Here is a 26196-nt window from a genome sequence, read left to right on the forward strand (position 1 = left end):
GCTAGTATTAGTTACCTGTCCCAAAGCCTGTTCCAAGTCCTGTTCCAAGAGTACCAGGTGCAGGTTTACTTCCAAAAATACTACTCCCACTATTGCTTCCACCAAAACCTGAAAGAACAAAGGAAATTGATGTCTGTGCTCTTAAGGTAACCAATTTGCCCTATGAGATAATCTAACATACACCAAAAATATGGCCAAAGCCTAAAATTCTTTCACTCAATAACTGATTTCAGCTTTTGAATTTGGGAGCCAATTATCCTACTGAATTCTCTATGTGACATAAAAAAAGGGCTTCTGAATGATATCCTTAAATCTTCAAAAGACCTATAAAGACATTTTGTCACTGAGGAGGGAAATACTCAATTACTCAATAGAAAAATATCATGGTTACTTCATTTTAAGGACATCCTTTTTTGGAGGCTTATAACCCTGCCAACATGTGACCTTCCCAAGCTATAGCCAAAGTATACAGTTCACAATCACTTGTCAAATATGTAGCTTTAATTTCTCTAATTAAAATTGCTGCTCCATCAATATACAAGAGGATTGTACAGTTCAGAGGCAGATAGACAAGGGGAATCGTGGTTATGTCTGAGTATGTGTGAAAGAATCAACTGATATAAACATGCTTGGAACATAGAAGGCAAAGATGCCTCCTCAGTTCTCAATTAAAAATGACTGAAAATTCAGCAATGTCCCTTTCTTCACTGATAAATCATTTAATGAAAGAAAACCTTAGTTAGATTTTCCTTTAAAATCTTTAACCTACATTACTCTGCCTTCTTTACATATTCACCTTCCCAAGATTCTTGGTGTTTCATGTTATTTAGCAACACAAAATCAATTCAGTCAAAGTCAATGGAAGGCCCTCATAGAAAGGGAACAAGGTTAATTTTGGATTAGAAGCAAGCTAACAGGAAATGGCCTTCTGAGCATATCAAAGGGAAAGGAAAAGAACAATGAGTGTGTCTGTGACATTTGAGATCAATTAAGGACACAGAATATGGAAGCTAGGTCATGCACCAAATAGAGTTGTTGGGCCTGGAGTTCAAACTTTGAACTTGAGTTCAAACCCTAAATAAAAGACACCTTTACTAGGTGGGTGATCTTATCATTTAACCTCTATTTGTTCATTTTCCTCAACTGTGAAATGGGAATGATAGCACCTACTTCCTGAGGTTGTTGTGAGGACTGCTATATTTACAAAATGTATGGCCCATATAGGAGCTATATAAATGCTAGCTATCACTGTTTTGTTTACAATATGGCTCATGAAACATAATGCTAGGATTTCTCTTTTCATTGTTGAAAACAGTCAAGAAACAATATTTTCAAGAAAGTTAAAAGAATTTTTAAAAAGATGGCTGACCCTTTAATGTCATTTGAAATGCAAAGTATGTAAGTGGCATTATAACTCATAAAACAAGTAGTAGACTATTGATAAATTATAGCAAACAAAAAGGGGATGAGGGCAGGACTCCAAGTACAATAGATTAGAAGTCCAGTGAAAAATGAACTGAGGATAATTCTAATTCAGCTAATTATCAAGACTAATTATTAAGTTTTGAATTCTACTCTAAAAATGGGTTTCCTGCTCATCATTTGGCAGAATAACAAAATGTAAACTGACTTAAAAGGGAAAAAAATTGCATTACCCTATTTATATATTATCCATTTTTAATACTGATAAAGAATTTGCTAACTTCTTAAAGAGGTGCATATATACATATACATATATATATATATATATATATATATATATTATGTAAGTGGTAAATCAAAGATTATAGATTGTGAATTCAATGTACTTCAAATCAACATTCAGAAAGCTAGACCCAATATAAGAAATGTACTAGTTAACTTACTACTTCTAACAAATGTATCTTTTACAAGACTTTCCTGAGAGAGAATAAGAAATATCTATTTGAAAGGATAATTCTACTTCAGCTAATTATCAAGATTAATTATTAAGTTTTGGATTCTACTCTAAAAATGGGCTTCCTGGCAGTAAAAACAAAATGGAAACTGACTTAAAAGGGAAAAAATTGCATTACCCTATTTATATATTATCTATTTTTAATACTGATAAAGAATTTGCTAACTTCTTAAAGAAGAGGTATATATATAATGTAAGTGGTAAATCAAAGATTATAGATTGTGAATTCAATGTACTTCAAATCAATATTCAGAAAGCTAGACCCAATACAAGAAATATACTAGTTAACTTACTACTTCTAACAAATGTATCTTTTATAAGACTTTCCTGAGAGAGAATAAGAAATATCTATTCGAAAGGATAATTCTAATTCAGCTAATTATCAAGATTAATTATTAAGTTTTGGATTCTACTCTAAAAATGGGCTTCCTGGCAGTAAAAACAAAATGTAAACTGACTTAAAAGGGAAAAAATTGCATTACCCTATTTATATATTATCTATTTTTAATACTGATAAAGAATTTGCTAACTTCTTAAAGAAGAGGTATATATATAATGTAAGTGGTAAATCAAAGATTATAGATTGTGAATTCAATGTACTTCAAATCAATATTCAGAAAGGTAGACCCAATACAAAAAATGTACTGGTTAACTTACTCCTTCTAACAAATGTATCTTTTACAAAACTTTCCTGAGAGAGAATAAGAAATATCTATTCTAATTCAGCTAATTATCAAGATTAATTATTAAGTTTTGGATTCTACTCTAAAAATGGGCTTCCTGCTCATCATTTGGCAGTAAAAACAAAATGTAAACCGACTTAAAAGGGAACAAATTGCATTACCCTATTTATATATTATCCATTTTTAATACTGATAAAGAATTTGCTAACTTCTTAAGGAAGAGGTGCTTATATATATTATGTAAGTGGTAAATGAAAGATTATAGATGGTGAATTCAATGTACTTCAATACAAGAAATGTACTAGTTAACTTGCTACTTCTAACAAATATATCTTTTATAAGACTTTCCTGAGAGAGAATAAGAAATATTCTATTCAAAAGGATAATTCTAATTCAGCTAATTATCAAGACTAATTATTAAGTTTTGGATTCTACTCTAAAAATGGGCTTCCTGCTCATCATTTGGCAGTAAAAACAAAATGTAAACTGACTTAAAAGGGAAAAAAACTGCATTACCCTATTTATATATTATCCAATTTTAATACTGATAAAGAATTTGCTAACTTCTTAAGGAAGAGGTGCTTATATATATTATGTAAGTGGTAAATTTAAGATTAGATTGTGAATTCAATGTACTTCAATAATCAGAAAGCTAGACCCAATACAAGAAATGTACTAGTTAACTTGCTACTTCTAACAAATGTTATTTTTTACAAGACTTTCCTAAGAGAGAATAAGAAATATTCTATTCAAAAGGATAATTCTAATTCAGCTAATTATCAAGACTAATTATTAAGTTTTGGATTCTACTCTAAAAATGGGCTTCCTGCTCATCATCTGGCAGTAAAAACAAAATGTAAACTGACTTAAAAGGGAAAAAAATTGCATTACCCTATTTATATAGTATCTATTTTTAATACTGATAAAGAATTTGCTAACTTCTTAAGAGGTGCTTATATATATTATGTAAGTGGTAAATGAAAGATTATAGATTGTAAATTCAATGTACTTCAATAATCAGAAAGCTAGACCCAATACAAGAAATGTACTAGTTAACTTGCTACTTCTAACAAATGTTATCTTGACTTTCTTGAGAGAGAATAAGAAATATTCTATTCAAAAGGATAATTCTAATTCAGCTAATTATCAACACTAATTATTAAGTTTTGGATTCTACTCTAAAAATGGGCTTCCTGCTCATCATTTGGCAGTAAAAACAAAATGGAAACTGACTTAAAAGGGAAAAAAATTGCATTGCCCTATTTATATATTATTATATATTTATATATTATCCATTTTTAATACTGATAAAGAATTTGCTAACTTCTTAAGGAAGAGGTGCTTATATATATTATGTAAGTGGTAAATGAAAGATTATAGATTGTGAATTCAATGTACTTCAATATTCAGAAAGCTAGACCCAATACAAGAAATGTACTAGCTAACTTGCTACTTCTAACAAATGTATCTTTTACAAGACTTTCCTGAGAGAGAATAATTAATATTCTATTGAAATCTATTGAGTGGAAATTAGTTGTGGTATTGCTGTAGATATCCCACACCTCCATCTCAGGTCACATATGTAGGAGAAGCTTCATGACTTATTAGGGGCAGTAGTGGCTAGCCTCTGTACACTACTAGTACAAGGGTCATTATTTTTTTTTCATTTGTCAGAGAGGACAGTTGGCCCCTCTCCCAACATGACCCTGATTTTGTAGTATATCACATATCATACCATCCCCCCCACCCCCATGTCTCTCTGGGTACATTATTTTCCACTCTTTCAGATGCCACTTGCACCCAGGAGTTGCTCCTCCCCTATGCCCAAATGGAGGGTGAATTTTTCAAGCACTAAATCTCCTAGTGTAAGGAATCGGCTTTTGCCCAATATAAGGTCCTCATCATAATTGCTATATAGGGTAATAGACACAGCCCTCAGCCTGCAGTGAATTATGAAGTCTTCTCTGACTATTGTGACAACCAATAGAAGGATGCTATTGATATCCAGGACAATTCTAAGTTCTAGCATAAGAAACCTGAAGTGATTGTTAACTATGATAATTATGATGATGGCAATAGCCATGATGATAACACGAGAAAAGCTATTGATGGTAAGGGTCAAGATGATAAAGGCCATAACATATTTAGTGACATCACTTATGATGATGGCAGCAAGGGTGTTGGCAGCCATGATGATGGAAAAAAAAGTTTCAATGATTATGGTAGAAATATTGATAACAAAACTATATAACCAGCAACAATGTTGGGAACAGAACTGGTGACAAAATGAGAATGATGACAGCTTTTTTGATAAAAGTAAAGATGATAGGATTAGCAATGAAGAGAAAGACAATTCCAGTAATGGTGATACCCATAATGATGATGCTATAAAAAGTTGGGGTATACTGATCACCATTCTAGTGCTGACACTCTTGATAGCAATTACTGTGTCAATATAATACCAATGTCACTGATAATTGACACAGTGATGATGTCCATGATTGGGACAACAATGACACAGGAATGAAATAGACACAGAACTGAAATGATGAGATACAGTAAGATGAGATTTATGTGTCACTCTTTGGCTAGCCTTGTAATGGCAATCACTTTTTTCCCCACTTTTGGTACCACTTGGAAAAAAAGGCCGATAAGAGATTTTTTATCATACTCCTATCTTCAACTTCTTTGGGAGCATTTGCCTAGTTAAGGGAATTGATCCAACTTTATTTAGCAAGAAGAGACAAATAAGAACCATAAAACCATCAAAGTGACTATTGCGAAATGAGACAGAACAAGGATACGTTGAAGAGGAAAGATGAGAAGATATCCCAACCCCACTCTTTCGCAAAGGTGTGACATCCATGGATGAGCCTCTGGAAAGGTATACTTGAATTAAGGGCAGCAGAGTACTACTAGTTAAACACCTACTCAGTGTGATTGATGGGATAATGTTCTCTAGTTGAACATATGTAATCACTCTAGTTGGCATATACTTAGTGTGATATGGTGACAGTTGGCACATGCTCAGTGGCTGTAGTGATGTAATTGTACTGAGGTATTTAAGGGCTGAGAGGATTGGGAACTGGGAGGCTCAGCCACACATATAGAGAAGACTCCAGACTCCATCTTTAACCAGCCTCATGGTAGCTCTCCTGCCTTCATCAATTCTCCACCTAAGACCAAGGCCCATCCAGAGGTCCTCCAGTTGTATGTAGCTGAGACTACTGAGATACCCCCTGGAGAGTTGAAATCTGTCCCTGTCCAGCCTATAGATCCCTTGCCTCCAGGCATAGTAGGCTTGACCATTTCACCTTCTGAGTGCTTACAAAACAGTGTTCATCCATACACTGATGTGGGAAACTGGGGAATGTGTAGCCAATATCCCAGTCACTAATACAGGTAGACAATGTGTGACTTATCAACCAGGAGAAGTAGTAGCATCAGGTTTACTGATAGACGACTAATAGGTAATCTGGTGATAGTTGCCCAGATTCTGACTCCAAGCAACAGAATCCAGGAATATTCTGGACAGCAGCTGTGACAGCTGACCGACCTATGCTTACAATATATTTAAGTGGCATACCATTGAAAGGGTTGGTAGACACAGGTGCAGATCGTACAGTCTTTAGGGGTGCCAACTGGCCCAGTCACTAGCCAAAGATTAAAACAGACACCTACATGTCTGGTGTAGGAGGAGCAATAGTAGCTGTAGTTAGTGCTACCCCTTTGAGATGGACATTTGAAAGTGAAACAGGAGTTTTTACTTCTTTTGTGGTTGAAAAAATCCCCATCAATGTGTGGGGAAGACATTTTACAGCAGATAGGATTACAAATGAGTACTTTGGATTTTTAGGCAGGGCTGCTGTTGAAGGCTAAATTCGCGCTGTTCTTTTTCAATGGAAAACTGATACACCAGTGTGGTTAGAACAGTGGCCCTTAGGTAGTGATAAAATTCAGGCCTTATGAGATATAGTACAGGAGCAACTTGACCAAGGACACTTACAACCTTGGAACTAAGTCCTTGGAATTCCCCTGTATTTGTTGTAAAAAAGAACATGGAAAATGGGGGATGTTGACTGATCTGAGAAAAGTAAACCAAGAGATGGAAACTATGGGAACTCTTCAGCCTGGACTTCCATCTCCAACTCAGTTGTATAGAAAATGGTCTCTTTGGGTTATAGACATTAAGGACTGTTTCTATTCTATCCCTCTACATAAGGAGGATATGAGAATATTTGCCTTTTCAGTGCCCAGCATTAATTTAGCTGAGCCTTATAAAAGATATGAATGGACAGTTTGGTCACAAGGAATGAAAAATAGCTCTACTATGTGTCAAATGTATATTGCTGCTGTTCTTACTCTACTAAGGAAAGCATTTCTAAAAGTATTGTTATTATATTACATGGATGATATCTTGGAGTGTGCACTTGAGGAGCAAATGTTAGAAACATGTCTACAAAAGACCATAGAAACACTAAGGAACTACAATATTTGGGGTATGAAGTATATCCTATGGTGCTTACAGTACAAAAACTTAAGAACAGAGAAGCTGAACATCTTAAAATGACTTTCAGAAATTGTTAGGAGATATTAAATGGATGTGTCCAGTGTTAGGCTTAACTACCTATCAATTAGAACCATTATATGAAATTTTAAGAGGAGACACTGCTTTAGGCTCACCACGTTGGCTTACAAAAGAAGCTCAAGAGGCTTTGAGAGAAGTTGAACTGGCTTTTTATCCAATGTGGTTGAAAGAGTCACTCAAAAACCCTTGGAAATATCAGTTTTTGCTACACAAGAGGCACCCACAGCAGTCCTTCATCAAGGAGACAGTGTGATAGAGTGGGTGACCCTCCCAGCACGACCAGAACAAAGCCTTACTCCTTACCCAGTGCTTGTGGCTACAATTTTATTAAAGGCCATTAAGCGAGCAGTACAATTATCTGGGATAAGACCTGACAAGATATACACCTTTTATACCAATGCACAAATTAATGTATGCTGTGAAACCATCCCAGAGTGGCAAATTTTATTGGCCACGACTCCAAATTTTACACACGGGTCTCCATTAAAGATAACCAAATTATTACATAATTGGTGATGGATTCTTCAAGATTTCTAAGGTTCCTCTTAAAGGACCAATTATCTTTACAGATGTATCCAAATATAACATTTATATTATATATTCTCATGAATTAACTATAAAAATATTCAAATTCCTTTTCAATCCATTCAGCAGAATGAATTGTATGCAATCATGCTAGCTCTTACTTATTATCCAGGGGATATAAATATAATATTTGATTTAGTTTATTCAATAGGTGTGGTACAAAGAATTGCCACAGCCCAAATAACATTTGTAGCTTCCAATTTATAATCGGCTCTAAGGAGCTTCAGAATGGACTTCCAGCTCCTATTTTTGTTGTAAATTCAAAGTCAGATTGTATTCTAACTTTGTTAGCCAATACTTTAATTTCAGACAGCCCAAGAATCTCATTCTAAATACGATCAGGCTGTTCTAACTTTACACTTTTAGTTTGGGATAACAAAAGAGGAAGCTTAGGAGCACAATAAAAGCCTATACAACTTGTCTTCCTTTGCACGCTCATACGCTGCCTTCAAGGAAGAACCCTTGTGGTTTGAGACCCAATGAAATTTGGCAAATGGATGTGACCCTTATAAATCTTTTGGTCATCTGTCTTTCATACATGTTGTAGTACACACCTTTTCAGGATTTACTTTTGCAATACCAACAGCAAAAGAAACAGCACGAATGGTCACTGAATTCCTTATACAAGCATTTTCAATTATGGATGTGCCACAAGCAATAAAAACAGATAATGGATCTGCATATACTTCTAGACATTTTGCACACTTTTGTGCACAGTATAAGATTTTACACAGCACTGGCATACCTTTTAATCCTCAAGAACAAGCAATAGTAGAAAAGAGAAACAGAGACATCAAGATACTCCTCCAAAAACAAAAGAAAGGGGGAGCCACAGATAACACTAGATAACTTTTCAATTTAACTCTTTACACTATTAATTTTTTGATTTTTGATAAAGAGTCACTGGCTCCGGCAGACAGGTTTTATAACCCGCTGGAAGGGCAGTGTCCAGTGCGAACAGCTCCACTATCTCCAGGTGATGTGGAGAGATCCAGAAAGTGGTGAATAGAAGGGACCAGATAGGTTAACTGCTTGGGGAAGAGGGTTTGCTTGTATTTCTACAGATGGAGAAGGAATCAGATGGTTGCCAACGAGCTGTATTCGCCTTGTCCTTCGGAGAGAGAGAGACGGCGATGACCCTTGAAACGAAGACCCAAGAAACATCGGGTGGTTCCATCGCTGACTGTGCCCTCCCCTGAAAGAGCATGGCAGTTATGGCAATTGACTCATTAACATCAAATATTGTTGATGAGACTGTTGCAGGACTTCAAAACCTGCAGGAATCATCGGATTCCCCGAGACATGATAGGACTTGCAGGACTTCAAAGCTTTTAGGAATCACTGAATTCCTTGACACATGAAATAATGGACTATCTCTCAGCTGGTGAAGGAGGTGTATGTGTGATTTTTATATACCCTCCTAGAACTTATATATGTATAATTATATTATACATGTATAATTTCTTTTGTTGATTCATATTGTGTTACATCACTACTAGCCTGTGTTATATTTATGTATACCTGTTTTAATTACTCTCAGCCCAGAGGAAACAATAACAAAATTTGACTCATTTCCCTTTGGTGTTCTGACCTCCCTTCCTGACAAGTCAGGGAGGCGTGACCACCCGAATTCTAAAACAAAAGAGGGACATATAGAGGGCAGGAATTCTGGAAAGGTATACATGAATCAAGGACTGCAAGGTGCTTACAGTTAAGCACCTACTCAGTGTAATTGATGGGATAATTGTTCTTTAGTTAAACATATAATATGATGTAATGATATAATCACTCTAGTTGGCATATACTTAGTGTGATATGGTTTTACAGTTGGCACATGCTCAGTTGTAGTAGTGATGTAACTGTACTCAGGTATTTAAGGGCTGAGAGAATTGGGATCTGAGAGTCTCAGCCATAAACTCAGAGAAGACTCCAGATTCCTGACTCCATCTTTGACCAGTCTCGTGGTAGCTCTCCTGCCTTCACCACTTCTCCATCTAAAGACCAAGGCCCGTCCAGAGAACCCCCAGAAACGTGACGTGAACATTACAAACTATGACCAATTTTTTTTTAAGCACAAATCCAAAATAATGAATGGAAATAAATGACATTATGTCCTCTAACACCAAATTCATAAATTCAAGATTAAAATGTTACCCATCACAGTCTAGCTGCTGTCTCACAGCTGTTACCTAACAAAGATAATAAAGCTCAGGCTTCCCATAAAATGAACTCTACACCTCAATATCTTAACAGACTTGTCTTTTTCTCCAATACAAGAGTTTTAAAAAACTCACTGATGGTTAGGGAATAACATTTGCTGTGATATTTAACATGTGATTGCTAACCTATACTAATCTAGTCCCTTAGTTCATCATCTCCCAAAGAGGATTATATTTCCTTAAACAAAAAATCTGGGTCCAGCAAACATCTAAATGGGTCTGTCACCAGACCTTTAAGAGAAGATAATACTCCCAAATAATGAAATTTAAAAGTTCCACAAGTACATATAATAATCTGGTATATTAAATTTAAGAATGTATGTCAGATTCACTTCTTGAATTCCTATATTTAAAAAACTATGCATTGATCATTCAGGTACCATAATCTTATTCCAAAAAACATCTCTTAGAAAAGAATAGCAAGGGCCATGAGGTTAGCATATGCCAGTTAGAACATTCTGACTAGATTACGTACACAAAAAGCAACTTCTCTTAGTGAGGCATGCCACATAATCATTTTAGATCAATAAACCATTATACAAAGATATATTGTGTCAGATAGTCAATAAACCTCCAAGCTGGAGAAAGGAGAGAGGGAAAGGATGAATAGGATTCAATTCTATAAGAATGAGGGGTTTTTTCAAAATTAAAGGGCAGTTTTATTCACCTTTGTTCATAACATAATTTCTTTTTCATAACCTTTCATGGCTTACCTGAACATTTTAAATTATTCAAAATCATTTAGTATTAGAAGATTGGTGACCTGGAGTGTAGTATAGTCAGTGTAACTTAAGAGAGTTAACCCTGCTTTTTATATGTACCAAAATTGGAAGTGTTTGTATTGGTTCCTAAAGTCAGGGTTGGTTTGTTACCAAAGAGCCCGCTACTGGTTGTACCAAACGAAGGAGCACTGGTTGTAGTAGTTCCAAATGCAGCAGGCTTGTTACTGCCAAACAGGGTCTAAAAGGGAAGAGAACATAATTCATATTAAAATATTATGAGGCATTTCCTTTAATACAAGAGGTAATGAGTAGAGTCAAGCACATCAACACTTCCAATAGCAGTATGCTCTTTTGGAGCATAATATGAAAATCTAGAAAACTATAAAAACATTAATATAATCAATGAAGAAAAGGAAGAAACCTATGCTGGCACTTAAAACACTTGGCTTCTATAATGGATTTTATACAATTACCGTTCCACTAAAACAAAGTGACAGTTAGTTACATACAAAGACACTGTAAAAATCTTGGAAAAAGTCTGTTTTCTCAATTTCTCAAACTGACTTGTCTGGCTAGTATCAAAATATAAACTCCAGAGTAACAGAACTAATACTTTCCCATCCCAATTCCCTCTTCATTTTAAGTGAAACAATAACAAACTCAAATTTATGTGGTGCTTTATAGTTTACAAAGCAATCTATTTTCACAACTCTTCTGAGGTATAGAATGCAAATAAAATTATACTTGACAGACAAGGAAACTGTGGCTCAAGGTTAAAAGTTATGCTCACGGTCAGCATCAAAGAAGAAACTGGAAAACCAGATCTACTTTAGCACTCTTTCTACATCCCCATGTCACAACCAGTCGCAGTGTATCATACAAGAGATATTCATGTCATGTCACATTGTAGCTTATATGTCAACTCCATTATTACAGCTAACAAAATATAATTTATTTTCATTACCGAAATGATGCTTTGCAAATCTAAAAGCACTATGTAATTATCAGTTGTTATTATGACCACATATATATCTCAATGACTATTTTAGAATTTAAACTACTTCAATCAAAATGTTACGTGGGTAGGAAGCAAAGAATTTAGTTGCCATCATGAAAGCCATCAGACACTGGGTGATCACCAAAAAAGACTCCTCTACAAACACCATAATGAGTGCTGCTAGGCAAAGGAACATGGTCTGCTTTGAAACTAACAGAATGCTTTATCATTTCTATTCAGACTCAACAATAATGTTGCATAATTAATTATATATTCTGAATAGAACAAAACTATCATGAGTACATTAAAAGCTTTAGCAATAAAAGTCAAACCAAAATCCCAAGATTTTGTTAAGGAGTCTTGTACTTGCATCTAATAACTAATGAGCGATATTAAATAAGTTCTGTGCATACTAAGCACATATGTAAAATTAATAAACTCTTATTATTGAACCACATAATGCACTCTCTAGAAACTGATACAAACAGGCAAAGTTAGCCTTTCCTCATAAATACTTGTCACAGTATCCATTTTTAAAGGACAGGTTACATCCATGTACCCTCAAATCATAGTCAACACTGAAAACATACCGAACCAACAGCACCAAATCCTGTGTTGGTTGGCCCAAAGAGGCCTGTTCCTGTTCCAAATCCGGTAGCAGCACTCGTATTTGTAGCTGTCCCAAAAAGACTTCCAGATGAGGCTTGGGTTCCCCCAAATAAACCCTGCAAACAGTAATCTAGGTTGAAAGCAAGCATGCCAATCCCAGTTTGTCTTATAAATTGCCCCACAGTATACCCATATATTCAACTAACGCTAAGAAGCATCTTCAAGAATGTTAATCAACAGATTTTTATGGCTGTATCAAACAGTATCAAACAGTGCTTTTAGGACCCAACGAAGAAAATACTCTGAAAAATGGTAAATTTGTTGATAGTGCAGTGCTAATTTGGGTCAGGTATTTCCTTTAGCAAGAGAAAGGTTAAAGATCTAATTATTACCACTAAACTTAAAAAAACTTTTTTTTTTGAGACTTTTTGAGATGATTATGCAACTAATTATATAATTTTCAATGAAAGTAAGATCACTGAAACCAAGACAACCTAAAACTTCATTAAATCCCTCAAACATGTCATTGGAAAAAAAAAAAAGTACTTTGATTAAAAATTAGATTTGGACTGCCCAATACTTCTAATAAGGTGCCTTAGTTAAATTATATATAATTTGGGGAAAACACACAAAAATGGGATAATGAATTTAAGTGGTAAGATGGGAATCTATCTTTTCAATGCAACCCTGAATTGACCCTTACAAGAAAATGTTCCATCGTTTTTCAGCCATTTTAGCCATGACCAACTTTGTGACCCCTTCTAGGGCTTTCTTAGCAAGGATACTGGATGGTTTTTCTTCTCCAACTCACTTTACAGATGAGAAAACTGAAGCAAGCACAGTTAAATTACTTGTCCAGTATCACACAGCTAGTAAGCAAATGAGGTCACATTTGAACTCAGATCTGGAGCACTAGCCACTGTGATACCTAGCTGCCTCCAACAAAAGAATTAGTGACCATTTATAAAGAATCCAATCTCCTTTTCTACAGAACCACAACCAGCATGATCATGATTTTTTAAGAATTAGGTTGTTATATTTACAGACACTGGAAAAATATTCATTCAAACTATAAACATCTGCAATAATGCCTACTATGTGTAAAACATTCCACTAAGCAAAAATAAATAAGACAAGGTTTCTATGTTCCAAAGTACTTGTACAATTTAGTAGAGAAGAAAAGGCATAGATGTGAATACAGAATAAAGAGGGGGTACAAAGAAAGGTGACTTTAGATAAAGGAGAGATTGCTTCCACAGGAGGAAATCTTGAAGGACAGCACAATGGTTAAGCATTATCAGAAGAGGGAAATTTTTCAAAATCCACAAGCAGAGGCAGGTCCCAGGCAGCCTAATGGACTGAGATGACTGGCTCTTGATAACTGTAGCAGCAGCACTAGGTCCCTTCCTATTAGTCTGTGCTCTTGTGCTATGTATGTTTCCTTACCATCGTGTTGGTATTTGGCTGTCCAAGAGTGTTGGTATTCCCAAATGAAAAGCCAGCATTCTGGGTGGTTGCAGCTGGACCAAATGGCTTACTGAAGAGGCTGGTGGTTGGCTGAGTTGGCTGACCAAAGAGACTACCTGTATTTGTCCCGAATCCAGTAGTACCTTTCAGGCAAAAGAAAATTAAGTTCAGGGAAAATATCAGTAGCCCATGTGTAATTGAAATCTTATACAACATATTCCATACCTGATTTTTTTCCCTCCAACCTAGAGAATATCACTTATATACAGTAAGAAGTAAACTCCTGCAAGTATTTAATGAATAAAAGCTTAAAAATATAGCCCCCTCACAGCTAATTCCCTTTCACATAGTTGATCTCATAACCTTGACTCAGGTGGGCAGTATAATGATTTTCTACATTTTCCAAGGAAAAAACTATATATCTCAGAGTTTAAGGGCTTTGCCCAAAATCGTGATGGTGCCATCACTTAAGATCAATTGCCCGAAGTTCAATTCTACTGGTTGTGTTCTACCCCAGCAGAATGCCTCATTTTACATTATCTTCTAAAATGTGCTACATGCTTTTCTTAGGTCAAACCATTAAAACTCCTGGAATTCAAATCATAAGATCAATGCAGAGAATGAACAAGATGGTTCAATGGATAGAGAGCTTGCTTGGAGTGATAAAGAACAAGAGTTCAAATCTACCTTCTTATACCTTCTAATATATGATTATACTATCTACCTACCTACCTACCTATCTTTCTCTATATATAGCAAGTAAAACTACTGTATGCCTCAGTTTCCTCAACTGTAAAATGGAGATGTAAAATGGCATCTATCTCGCAGTGTTATTGTGAGGATCAAATGAGAGTATCTGTAAAGTGCTTAGGACGGAGCCAGGTACATAGTAGGAACTTAATAAATGCTGTTCCTTTCCTCCTTCCCATTCAACAATTTAGAACTGAGGTCATCTTGCCCAATCCTCTTATTTTTGAGATAAGGAAACTAAGGCCCCAAAGGTTAAATAACTATCCAAAAGTCAAAAAGTTACTAAGTGGCAAAGTGAGAAATAAAACCCAGATTCTCTGATTCAGCTTTCTTTCTACTGTTGGAATCTAATTCTTGAAAGCAATGGATACTTTTTTTCAAAAGAAGAAACACAAATTACTAGTAATCACTTGAGAAATGCTTAACCTCACTAATAATCAGAAATACAAATTCAAATAACTCTGAAGTACTTCAAATTCTTTTTTTTTTCCTATCAAATTGGCAAAGATAATTAAAAGCAAGGAAACAATGCTAGTGTATCATGAAGGAACAGATACATTCTATAAGCAGTATTGTCAAATCTTTTTGTAACCCAACAATACATGGTATAAGTAAAACAAAAATAAAATTCAATAAAAACAATAAAAATAAAATATTCATTGACTTAATTTTTCAAGATTTTCATTGAACTTTATCTAATTGTAAAAAAAAAAAAAAAAAAAAAAAAAAAAAAACCTTACCTGGAAATCGCCTAAATATCCAACAGCAAGAGAATGGTTTAATTGTGGCACATTAGTGAAAAGTAATATACTGCATTTAAGATAGTCAAGCATGAAGACACCCCCCCCCCCAAAAAAAAAAAAAAACCATGTGTGTGAACAATAAATAGAAGTGAATGAGACAAAAAGGACAAAGAAACTAATTAGGAACGAGAGGGAATGAGTGACACATTCTTAGTTCATGTGGTAAAATTAACTGAAATGTAAGTAATTACTAGAACAAGCTTAGTCTATGGTACTTATGGTACTGCTATTCTTCAATGTTGAATTTTTAGTGAAGCAATTACAAAAAGAAACCAAGCAGTTCATTTAACACATTATTGTCCTGAGCACATAACATGGAGCCAATTTCCAATATAACAGGATTCTTACTTGTCCCAAAGCCAGTTTTATTCGGGCCATATGCAAAACCTGCATTAGTAGTGGAGTTTCCAAAGAGGCCCGTGGTGCTGGAGGTGGCTGTAGAAGAGCCAAACAGCCCTGTGGTGGCACCTGCTCCCACCTGGTTCTGAGGACCTTTCCTGTTAGCTTGATAATCTTCCAAACGAAGTTCCTGAGAACAGAAACACATTAACATTCTCAGTCATTTCATAGGTAAATAAATATTTGATAAGTGCCTTTACATAAAAGTACAGGAATGACTGGTTTTCCCCATTACTAAAAGCAAATTATACAGCAGCAGCATATTTTTACATAGCACTTATTATGTGGCAGGCATGTACTAAGTGCTTTAGAGTTATCTTATTTCTCACAATAATCCTGGGAAGTAGGTGCTATTATCACCCCATTTTATAAATGAGGAAACCAAAACAGAGGTAAAATGACTTGTCCAGGGTTACACAGCTAGTTAAGTATGTCTTGAGGCTGGTTTTGAACCCAAATGGTCCTGACACCACGCCTGGCATTCTACCCATTACACAGTAATTATTATTATTTTATTATTAGACAGTAACATTATATTCATTGCAAAATAATATTGCAGAACAAAGGGATCTCCTAAAAGAATTCAACAATAACAAAAAATGTATGGAAAACTATTGATATTGAAATACAAAGTGTAGATGAGACACTAAAGTTCTGACCTTGTGGGAAGATTTCAAAACAGATAACATGCAGTCTATTTTTTTTTTTTAAATTACAGATAAAAGCATTAGAAAAGTAACAAAACCAAGTCAGAAGTGAGGTCTGAGGAGGTATGCTAACATACCTCCATAACAGAGGGAAATGATAGCTTCAGGGAACATTTGTGGAATATAAAAGGGCATTAAAATTGGAACTTCAAAGAATGTCTAGGAATTTAATAGGCATAAAAAGGAAGGGAGGTCATTTCAGGCATAAATAATAGTATGGAGGGTTAAGAGTACAATGCAAGTCTCAATGACAAAGAGCTCTGCAAACTAGCCAAAGCATAGAATGTACAAAGGAAAACTAATGAGAAAAACTGCAAAGACAGGGTGGTAGTGGGTTATGTAAAGTTTTGAATGCAAACTAGAAGATAATAAACTTCATTTAGACATCAATACGAAACCATTTAATAATTCCAAATAGAGGAATGATACAACTTCATCCATAAAGATTAGTCTGCTATGCTAGAAATGATGATGGTAATGATTTCAGAGAAGTCTAAGAAGACTTGTACACAGGGAGAAGGATCAAGAAAAGAATTTATAATAAAACAACATTTTAAAAGCAAATAACTTTGAAGACTAATCAATGCAATGAACAATCATGATTTCAGAGGGTTGCATCCAGGGATGAAGCAAGGTCTTCACTTCAATACGGGAAGGTAAGGGAATGAAAATGCAGAATAAGACATCATGACAGTTTTGATTATTATCCAATAAATTTGTTTTACACATATAAAAGCAAGCTCCATCAGAGACCCATAATTGCATGTATAATTCTTTGCTGTTCATGGAAACAGTCCTTTTATTTGGTGTGCTAATTTAGGAATTAAAAAAAAAAAATTTTTTTTAAAGAGTTTTCTTTAAAAAGAGCTACTTATTTAATTCATTTTAAGTTTAAGTTCAAGTTTAAGCTGCTAGCTTAACTCCAGAAATAAAAAAAATCTTACACAAAGCTGCTAATAGCTCATTGGTAAAATGCTTTATATAAATTATCTCATTTCATTACTAAAACAATCTCATATGTGGTTCATTATTATTATTATTCTTTTACAGAAGAAAAAATAGTCACAGAATCAGATGTTGGTTAACAAAAGTTAAGTGGATACCTAAACCTACCTTTTCTAATTTCAGATCCATTGCTCCTTCTGCTATATCACAAAAGCTTGTTTTGGGATAAAGACAGAGAGCCAAGTTTATCAATAATACATTGTAATATACTGACCTCCAGTGATTTGCTTTCATATTCTTTCATAGCAGTAATACATTGATGTTTGGTACTAATGTTGGTGCTAACTCCAGCTTTGACCATAGTATCTGTGCCAGTTGGAGGCTATAAATGGAAGAAGAAAAACCATCAAATTCTAACAACAAACTTTTTTTCTTCTCTTGTGCTTTTATAATCTCAATTCCCAATTTCTGTAGCAATTCTGTCCCAAGAGCCAAGTTGTAAATAATAGGAGCAATATTTTAACAAGTGACATGTATAACAACTGACAACAATCCTATCATGCAATTATTAAATTATTTCTCCATTTTACAGATAAGGAAATTAAGCACAAGTGACTAACTATAGTTTACTTTTGAAGTACCCTTTCAAATATGCAAGCATTTTTCCATGATAGGTGTGTTATAAAAAAAAAAAAATTTTGCACTCTTACAGACATCACATGGATATTCAAATCTATGTTTAGTTAATACTAAATTATGATGTATGGAATAATTAGTTCCATAACATTATATACAGAAACTGTATTTCAGATCTGGTCAAAAACTTATATTCAAAAACCTGTATTGTGACTTTTATCCTTCTAACCCCAAATTATTTTATTACTGTTGTGATTCTTTTAAAACATTACTTATACACAAATTTGATTCTGACATTATTGAAGAAAAACATTCCTACTTTCAATGTTTTTCCAGTTTCTACAGTTTTTCTTGGGAATTGACTGAATGGAATTCTACACTGTCAATTATATTCCACTTTACTTTCAATTCAGGATCCCAAATTCAGAAATTTCAATTCATTGTGATGCCTGAATTATTTTCTGGAGTTATTCCTTTATTATGTGCCCAAAATAATACTAATTTTAAGATAATCTTCTAAACCTATCCTGGACATCATGTGCTTCTTATAAAATCTCCTGGAATTATATATATGTGCAGAAACAAATATGGTCTCCTCTCTTCCAAAGAAATCCTCTACTCAACATATCTGAAAAAAGAAAAAATCCACACTATTACCTCATGTCATTTCAATGATTTAGACACGTTTAAATTGTCAAAGAAACCGAGGAACAATACCAAATCCTTCTTAAAGAAGGTTCACACAAAAGTGTGAACCTTCTTTCTCTTATTTTCTTTTCCTCTCTTCTTTTATCCTTAAATGTATTAAGTCAATGATTAGCCATTCAGTACCTACATGTTTTTGAGATTAATGGAATTAAGTTACTTGCCCAGGGTCACCCTGCCATTGTCAAGTATCTAAGGCCACAGTTGAATTCAGATTCTTTTGACTCCAAGGCTGGTGCTCTATAGAATGCCCACCTAACTATCCTTCCCTACCCCACCTCCTCACAAATTACTTATATGCCCCACAATCCCATAAATACAGAATGTTAATCATTACTATTTAAAAAAAAAAAAAAAAAAAAGCCAGTGCCATGACTTCAATTTAGAGGTAGTAATTAATAAAATGAGATGGTAGTACAGAGCTAAAATACTAGGGCCTCTCAAACATACATATACACCTTTTTAAGGTACCAAGTACTATATTCTGATTGCAAAGGTAGCAATAGTCTCAGTTAAACAAAATTATTTCCACTCAATTTTGCAATCTGTAGAATTCTAACTGCAATGCTAGCCAACATACATGGCTAGAAGAGAAAACGAATTGGCAGACACCTCACTACTTCATGGACAACACTTATTTAAAGAAGGTAAAGTTTTTTTTTGTGATACATAACTTGCATAAAGAAGAAAAAGAAAGGCTTAATCAAAGGAAAACTTTCAAATAATCAAAAACTAGACCAATAAGGGACTATGTTGGCTTGTAAGACAGAGGCAGCTGGATCATCTCTGGATCATTCTAGAACAGATTTTTCTAAAAGGCAAAGAATCAGACAAGATGATTTTCACAGTCCCAATGAGTCCCAATTGTCAATTAATATTAATAAGTCTTATAATAGAAACCTAGTACCTAAGATTATAGAGAGTATATTTACTTGGTAAATTTCTATGTCAACATTTCTATTTGATAGAATGGCAGAGTAGGTGATGCATTTCAGAGACATGAAATACTTTTAAATGGTAATTCTAAAAAGTAATCCCAGGATACAAAAGTTCTAATGCTTTCTTTCAAAGAGAAAAGGGGGAGAAAAACTTACATTAAACTTTATGGTGGTTCCAGTAGGAGCTGCTGTAAAACTACTCGGTCCAAAAAGGGAAGTAGATGTGCCACCAAAAGGGTTGGAAGTTGTATTTGTGGTTCCAAATAGACCTCCACTGCTAGTGCTTGTTCCAAAATCTACAAAAAAGAAAAAGGAAATGCTAAAGGGAGGAGTAGCTGAGTCTCTTGAAATAAAAGATTCAGAATTTTCTATGGTCCTAAATAGAGTTCTATTCACAATAAATGTTTAATAAAAATTCACTGAATCAAAATTAATTGAAACTCATTTATAAAAGTAATAACCTATGAAGGCAATAATTATGTGCATATTTAAGGCTTTTTTGAAAGAGACATTAATAAAATCACTTCAAATTTATTTTTTTAATCAATTTATATTTTTATTCTCCTCTGATCACATATCTCTAAGTTGTTTAAAACACAAGTTAAAACTTATAAGTTTTAATTATCAGGTCACTGATTTAAAAAAAAAAAAAAAATCTCCACAACCCCCATTCCATCTATTACTTATCTGTTATACTGTGCTACTTACTTCCAAATCCAGTAGGTTTATTTTGTGCGAAGGCATTGTTCTGGGATGAGAAGAGACTTGCTCCGGTGCTAGCAGCTCCAAACAAGCTATTTGACGTCCCTGTTGATGTTCCAAATCCAAAGCCAGTGCTTGTGGAGGAGGTGGCTGGTTGGCTAAATGAATTTGATCCAAACAAGCCACCTGAAAACACAAGTCAAAAGAAATGATTCTAAGGCAATTATTTTTTCCATTAGACAAATTCAAATACCATTTACAACCATAGTCCCCCATAGAGACAGCTGCATCAATGTCATTTTCTAATGATAATAGTATTATCTTATGACCAAATTCCTTTACAAAGTCACAAAATCCCATATTAATATTCTCATGCCTATGATTCTTTTATTAAATTTACATGAAACAGCCTTATTGTTTTCTTCATTTTTAAAGAGCATGCCTATACTGACCAATCAACATCCTACCTGGTTTAGTCTGTGTGTTTCCAAAGAGGCCTCCAGTATTGTTGTTGGAACCAAATGCAGATGTTCCAAATGCCCCTCCACTTGTGGTACCAAAACCAGTGTCTGCAAAAGCAAAATCAAGTTGAAACAGTTCAATCTGATTTACGAGTTATGAGACTGGAAGTAAGAAAATTTAGATGCTAAATTTATAGACATTCATTGACTTTTGTCCATGGACAAACTCTATTTCCTTTTAAAGATTCCATGGTTTCCAGGAATCTAGTAAAGAGAAAACAAAGAACAAATGACCCAAGTTAACTACTTAGAGAGATGCATATAGGAATAGCATAAGTCTCAGACATGAAAATTTCAAGATGTCATCTTTCCAACTTGGTTGGTTATTTGAGATAGAAACATCCAACTTCAAAGACTGTTAAAATGTGTATTCTATTTTTTTTCCAAAAAAAAAAAAAAAATTTTTGTAGCCTAGAATTTAACAATTGTTCCACAATTATTTGCTGAAAGACACCTATCAATGAGAATTTAGCTGTGGTATAAACAGTGCAGAGAATGCTGGACTCCAGAGTCTAGAACCCTGATTCAACAACCACCCTTCTTTAGGCATTAGTTTCTTCCTCTTTAAAATGAGGAGTTTAATGGGAAAACTATATACAAACTAATGTGTAACGAAGTAAGCCAAAGGGAGGGAAACAAAAACCCAATACATCCAATGACTATACTATGTAAAGAATTTAAAAGAAAAAGAAAAAGAAACTAAACACTGCATATAATTATCAATGACAAAGCTTATCCCAGGAGAAGAAATTTAAAAAATGTTATTTCCTTACATTTTTTAGAAAGGTGAAAAGACTGATATGGAATACTATTCATTGGTTGGCTACTTTTAGTGTTTGCTCCCTATTTTCCTCCTTTTTCTTTATTACAAGAGATGGCTCACTGAGCAGAGAGGGCAGTCATATGTATTTATATACATATATGGAAATGATACTTGTGTAAAGAATACAGCAAAATAATTAAATAATTAAATTAAATAATTAAAAAAATAAAACGAGAAATCTGGGTCAGATAATCACTAAGATCCAATTCAGATCTTGAGCTCAATAAATCTAGCTACCATTTGGCCAACACAGAAGTTATCTTCCCATAATGAACAAAGAATTTTGGAGAAACCTAGGAAGACTTGCATAAACTGATACAAAGTGCCATTACCAAGAAACCACTGTCAAAATATAATCATTGTTGGTTGGTTTTCCTTAAATGTTTTTCTTTGTTACAAGGAAAGTGACAGTGAAAAGGAAGTTTATATCTGAAAATTATTGTATTATAAAAATAAAAGGCATCAATACAACTTTAGCTTAAAAAAAGTTAAGCTGTTTATTACACTACTATTGAAACAAGTTCATTTCAAAATACAATTCATATAATTTCTAGCATAAAGATCCAAAGTACAGATTATTTTTAAAAACAAAGCTAGCTTTATTTTTATTCTTCAAAATACCCTGTATCTAAGGGTATTTTAATTAAATTTAATATTTTTTAAAATCTTGACTTACTCTGTCCAAATGTTGAAGTTGTGCCAAAGCCACCAGTGCCACCCCCAAAGGGAGTTCCAAATGATTTATTAAACATCTTTGAAATGATTCAGCACTTCACGAAGCTAGGAAAAAGAAAAATAAATATTGATTTCTTCTTATAAGTAACAAGCACAATACAAACTGCCTTCTGTAAAAGTGCATTGTTTAGATCATTGATCATTGTTCAGTCATACTAGACAAATCCAAAGCCAGTGCTTGTGGAGGAGCTAGCTGGGCTGGTTCACCACAGGGGAAAAGACATTTATTCACTGTTACATTGAGGGATACAAATGTTTTAAATTCTTTCTAGAACTCTAATCAATGCATAACTATATATAACTTCAAAAGATTAATTATGAAATTTTTTATCTCTTGGCAAAGAAATGATGGACCTTGCAAGTGCACTGAATAAAACTCACAGTTTTAGACTGCAATGTGTTTTTTTTTGTTTGTTTGACTAAGTTTACTTGTTAGAAGAAAGAGCATCTGTGGGGGGCAAACAAGTTGCTGAATGATAGAGATACAAAACGGGAGCATCAATGAAACCTTAAAACCTTCTTTTATGTTACCTTCTGAAACAATTTATAGTCACTTCTCTGTAACATAAAAGAAAGTCATTTTTGTCATTTTAAGTCATGTTAAATTTAAGATACTTTTTTAAGTTTTCAGTTTCATAGGGAATCTTTTTACTGTTCTTTTTATATTGAAATGAGGCAGCCAAGAGGTGCAATGGATAGTGTCAGAAGATACCAAGTCAAATCAGTATTTACTGTGAAACTTTGGACAAATTATCTCTGCCTCAGTTTCTTCACCTGTAACATGGGGATATTGATGGTGCATATACTTCCCAGGGTTGTGTGTGTGTGTGTGTGTGTGTGTGTGTGTGTGTGTGAAGAGAGAGAGGCAGGGAGGGAGAGGTTGCACTGAGTTCCAGGCTGTTTCCTTCCTTTCTTCCCTCAAGCACATTAGAGAAGGCCACAAATTGACAGATATAAATATGAAACTATAAAATATATTTTAATTTTAATTTTAAATTTTATATTTTTATATATTAATTTTAATTTAATTTTTAATTTAAATTTAATTTAATTTTATATTTTAATTTTAAACTATAAAATATAGTTTAATATATCATTTCTTTCTTTGAATAGCTTCCTTCAAAGATCCTTTGTAGTTGATTTGAGCATTCACATAAAGACAGAATAGTCTTGTCATTCAGTTCAAACAACAATGCTGTTACTATATACAATGTTTTCTTGGTTCTGCTCATTTGCATTTCATGCAAATCTTTCCATTTTTCTAAAACAAACCAGTTCCTCATTTTTTAATGGCATAGTAGCAATCGATTGAAGCATATGCCACAACTTATTTGGTCATTTCCCAATTGATAGGCATCTTTAATTTTCACTTCTTTGCCACCACTAAGAGCTGCTATAAATATTTCAGAACAGAGATTTTTTTTTTCTTTTTCTCTGATTACATTGGGAACCAGACCTAATAGTGGCATTCCTGGATCAAAAGAGCAGTATATGAAGTTTAAAAAATTCCAAATTATTTTCCAAAATGATTGGATCAATTTACAGTTCCAACACTTTTTCCACATCCCCTCCAACATTTGTCATTCTCTCTATTATTTTAACCAATCTGATAGATTAAAATGTTATCTCAAAAGTTGTTTTAATTTCTTTCTCTAATGAATAATGATTTAGAGCACTTTTTCATATGTCTATGGCTTTGATTTCTTCCTACAAAATCTACCTATTCACATACTTTATCAATTGGGGAATGATTCATATTCTTATTGACAAAGTTCTCTAGATATTTGAGAAATGAGACTTTATCTGATAAACACTAAAAAAAATTTCCCAATTTTATGCTCTCGCTAGTATTTTGGCTACCTTGGTTTTATTTTACAAGTCCTTTTTAATTTAATATAATTAAAATTATCCATTTTTATTCTCCATCTCTTTATTCACAAATTTTTCTTCTACATATAGATTTGATAGGTAATCTGTTTAATAATACTTTTTTTTTTTTTATTGGCAGAGGTAACTGGAGTTAAATGACTTGCTGAAGGTCACACAGCTAGCACAATCCCTCTAATTTACTTACCATATCTCACTTTGTTTAGGTCATGTATCCATCTTAAGGTCAAATAAGGTCATTTAGGTAAATGGTGTAACATACTGGTCCACATTTAGTTTCTCCTAGATTGTTTACCAATTTTCCATATATATTTACCAAATATTGAATTCTTATTCTTATTCCAAAAATTTAAATCTTTATATCTGTCAAACATAAGGTTACTATAATCATTTACCACTGTGTACTGTGTACCTCACTAATTCACTATTTTTTAATCAGTACCAGATAGTTTTGATAATTACCAACATAAAATGTGCACAGATCCAGCTATTCTGTAGAGCAATTTGGAACTATGCTCAAAAAATTATCAAACTGTGCATACTCTTTGATCCAGCAGTGTTTCTACTGGGTCTAGATCCCAAAGAGATCTTAAAGGATGGAAAGGGACCTTGTACACATGTGCAAAAATGTGGCAGTTCTTTTCATAGTGGCAAGAAACTGAAAACTGAGTGGATGCCCATCAATTGGAGAATGGCTGAATAAGTTATATCATGTATCATATGAATGTTACGGAATATTATTATTCTATAAGAAATGATCAGCAGGGTGATCTTAAAGATGCCTGCCTGGAGAGACTTCACCAGATCATTATTCAGTAACAATATTGAACGATGATCAATTCTGATGGACATGACACTTTACAACGATGAGATGATTGAAGCCAGTTTCAATGATCTCGTGATGAAGAGAGCCATCTGCACTCAGAGAGAGGGAACTGAGTGTGGGTGATAACATTCTCACTCTTTTTGTTGTTTGCATTTTTTCTCATTCATTTTTTTTTTCCTTTTTGATCTGATTTTTCCTGTGCAGCAAGATAATTGTAAAAATATGTTTACATAGATTTGATTTAATATATATTTTAACATGTATAACATATACTGGATTACTTGCCCATTTAGGGGAGGTGGTGGGGGAAAAGAAGGGAAAAAACGGGGAACACAAGGCTATGCAAGAGTCAATGTTGAAAAATTACTTGTGCATGTTTTGAAAATAAAAGCTTTAATTAAAAATTAACAAAGATTATTACCACTATATAATACAATTTAACATATGATACTGCCAGACCTCCTGCCTTTACTTTTTTGTGTGTGTTTGATATTCCTGAATTTTTGTTCTTCCAATTTTATTATTTTTTCTAGCTTAATAAATTGTTTTTGATAATTCAACTGGAGTGGCACCAAGTGGATTAATTCAGGTAGAATTGTCATTTTTATCATATTTGCTCAGTTCACCCACAAACAATATTTCTCTTTAAAATTACTTAAATTTGAATTTATTTTTATAAAGTGTTTTATAATTATTTATAAAATATTTATAAATTTATAAAATTTATTTAAATATTTAAAAATTTAAAAAATTTATAAATATTTGTAAAGTGTTTTATAATTATTTTCATATAGTTTCTAGTTTTTATAATATATTCCCAATTTTATAGAGCCCTATGAACTATTTGAATGAACTATTTCTTACTATCTCTTCTAGCATGTTTTTGTTATTGATATATAGACATCTGATAATTTATGTGGATTTATTTTATATCTCGTTATTCTCCTACAAGTATAGCTTTTTATCAGAATCTTGAGGGTTTTCCAAAAACATGTCTACAAAAAGAGAAGTTT

The 26196-nt window shown here is 33.7% G+C and overlaps 1 protein-coding gene across 6 annotated transcripts in view; it reads right to left on the minus strand.

The window, feature by feature from the left end:
- NUP98 (nucleoporin 98 and 96 precursor) overlaps positions 1–26196 on the minus strand; it is a 104533-nt gene that overhangs the window by 58697 nt on the left and 19640 nt on the right. For 5 of the 6 annotated variants that reach the window (XM_012545376.3, XM_012545375.3, XM_012545373.3 and 2 more), the window contains exons 2-11: positions 22412–22515; positions 20859–20960; positions 20398–20577; positions 19846–19985; positions 17685–17792; positions 15708–15888; positions 13786–13949; positions 12321–12455; positions 10833–10971; positions 16–108 (exon numbers count right to left, since the gene is read on the minus strand). In XM_012545376.3, coding sequence (XP_012400830.1) covers positions 16–108; positions 10833–10971; positions 12321–12455; positions 13786–13949; positions 15708–15888; positions 17685–17792; positions 19846–19985; positions 20398–20577; positions 20859–20960; positions 22412–22487 — 1318 coding nt within the window. In that variant the 5' untranslated portion in view covers positions 22488–22515. The remainder of the gene's footprint in view (positions 1–15; positions 109–10832; positions 10972–12320; positions 12456–13785; positions 13950–15707; positions 15889–17684; positions 17793–19845; positions 19986–20397; positions 20578–20858; positions 20961–22411; positions 22516–26196) is intronic. The other variant, XM_023499752.2, reaches the window with a different exon arrangement.

This window comes from Sarcophilus harrisii, chromosome 3, assembly GCF_902635505.1.
Source record: "Sarcophilus harrisii chromosome 3, mSarHar1.11, whole genome shotgun sequence".
NCBI classification, from domain to species: domain Eukaryota; kingdom Metazoa; phylum Chordata; class Mammalia; order Dasyuromorphia; family Dasyuridae; genus Sarcophilus; species Sarcophilus harrisii.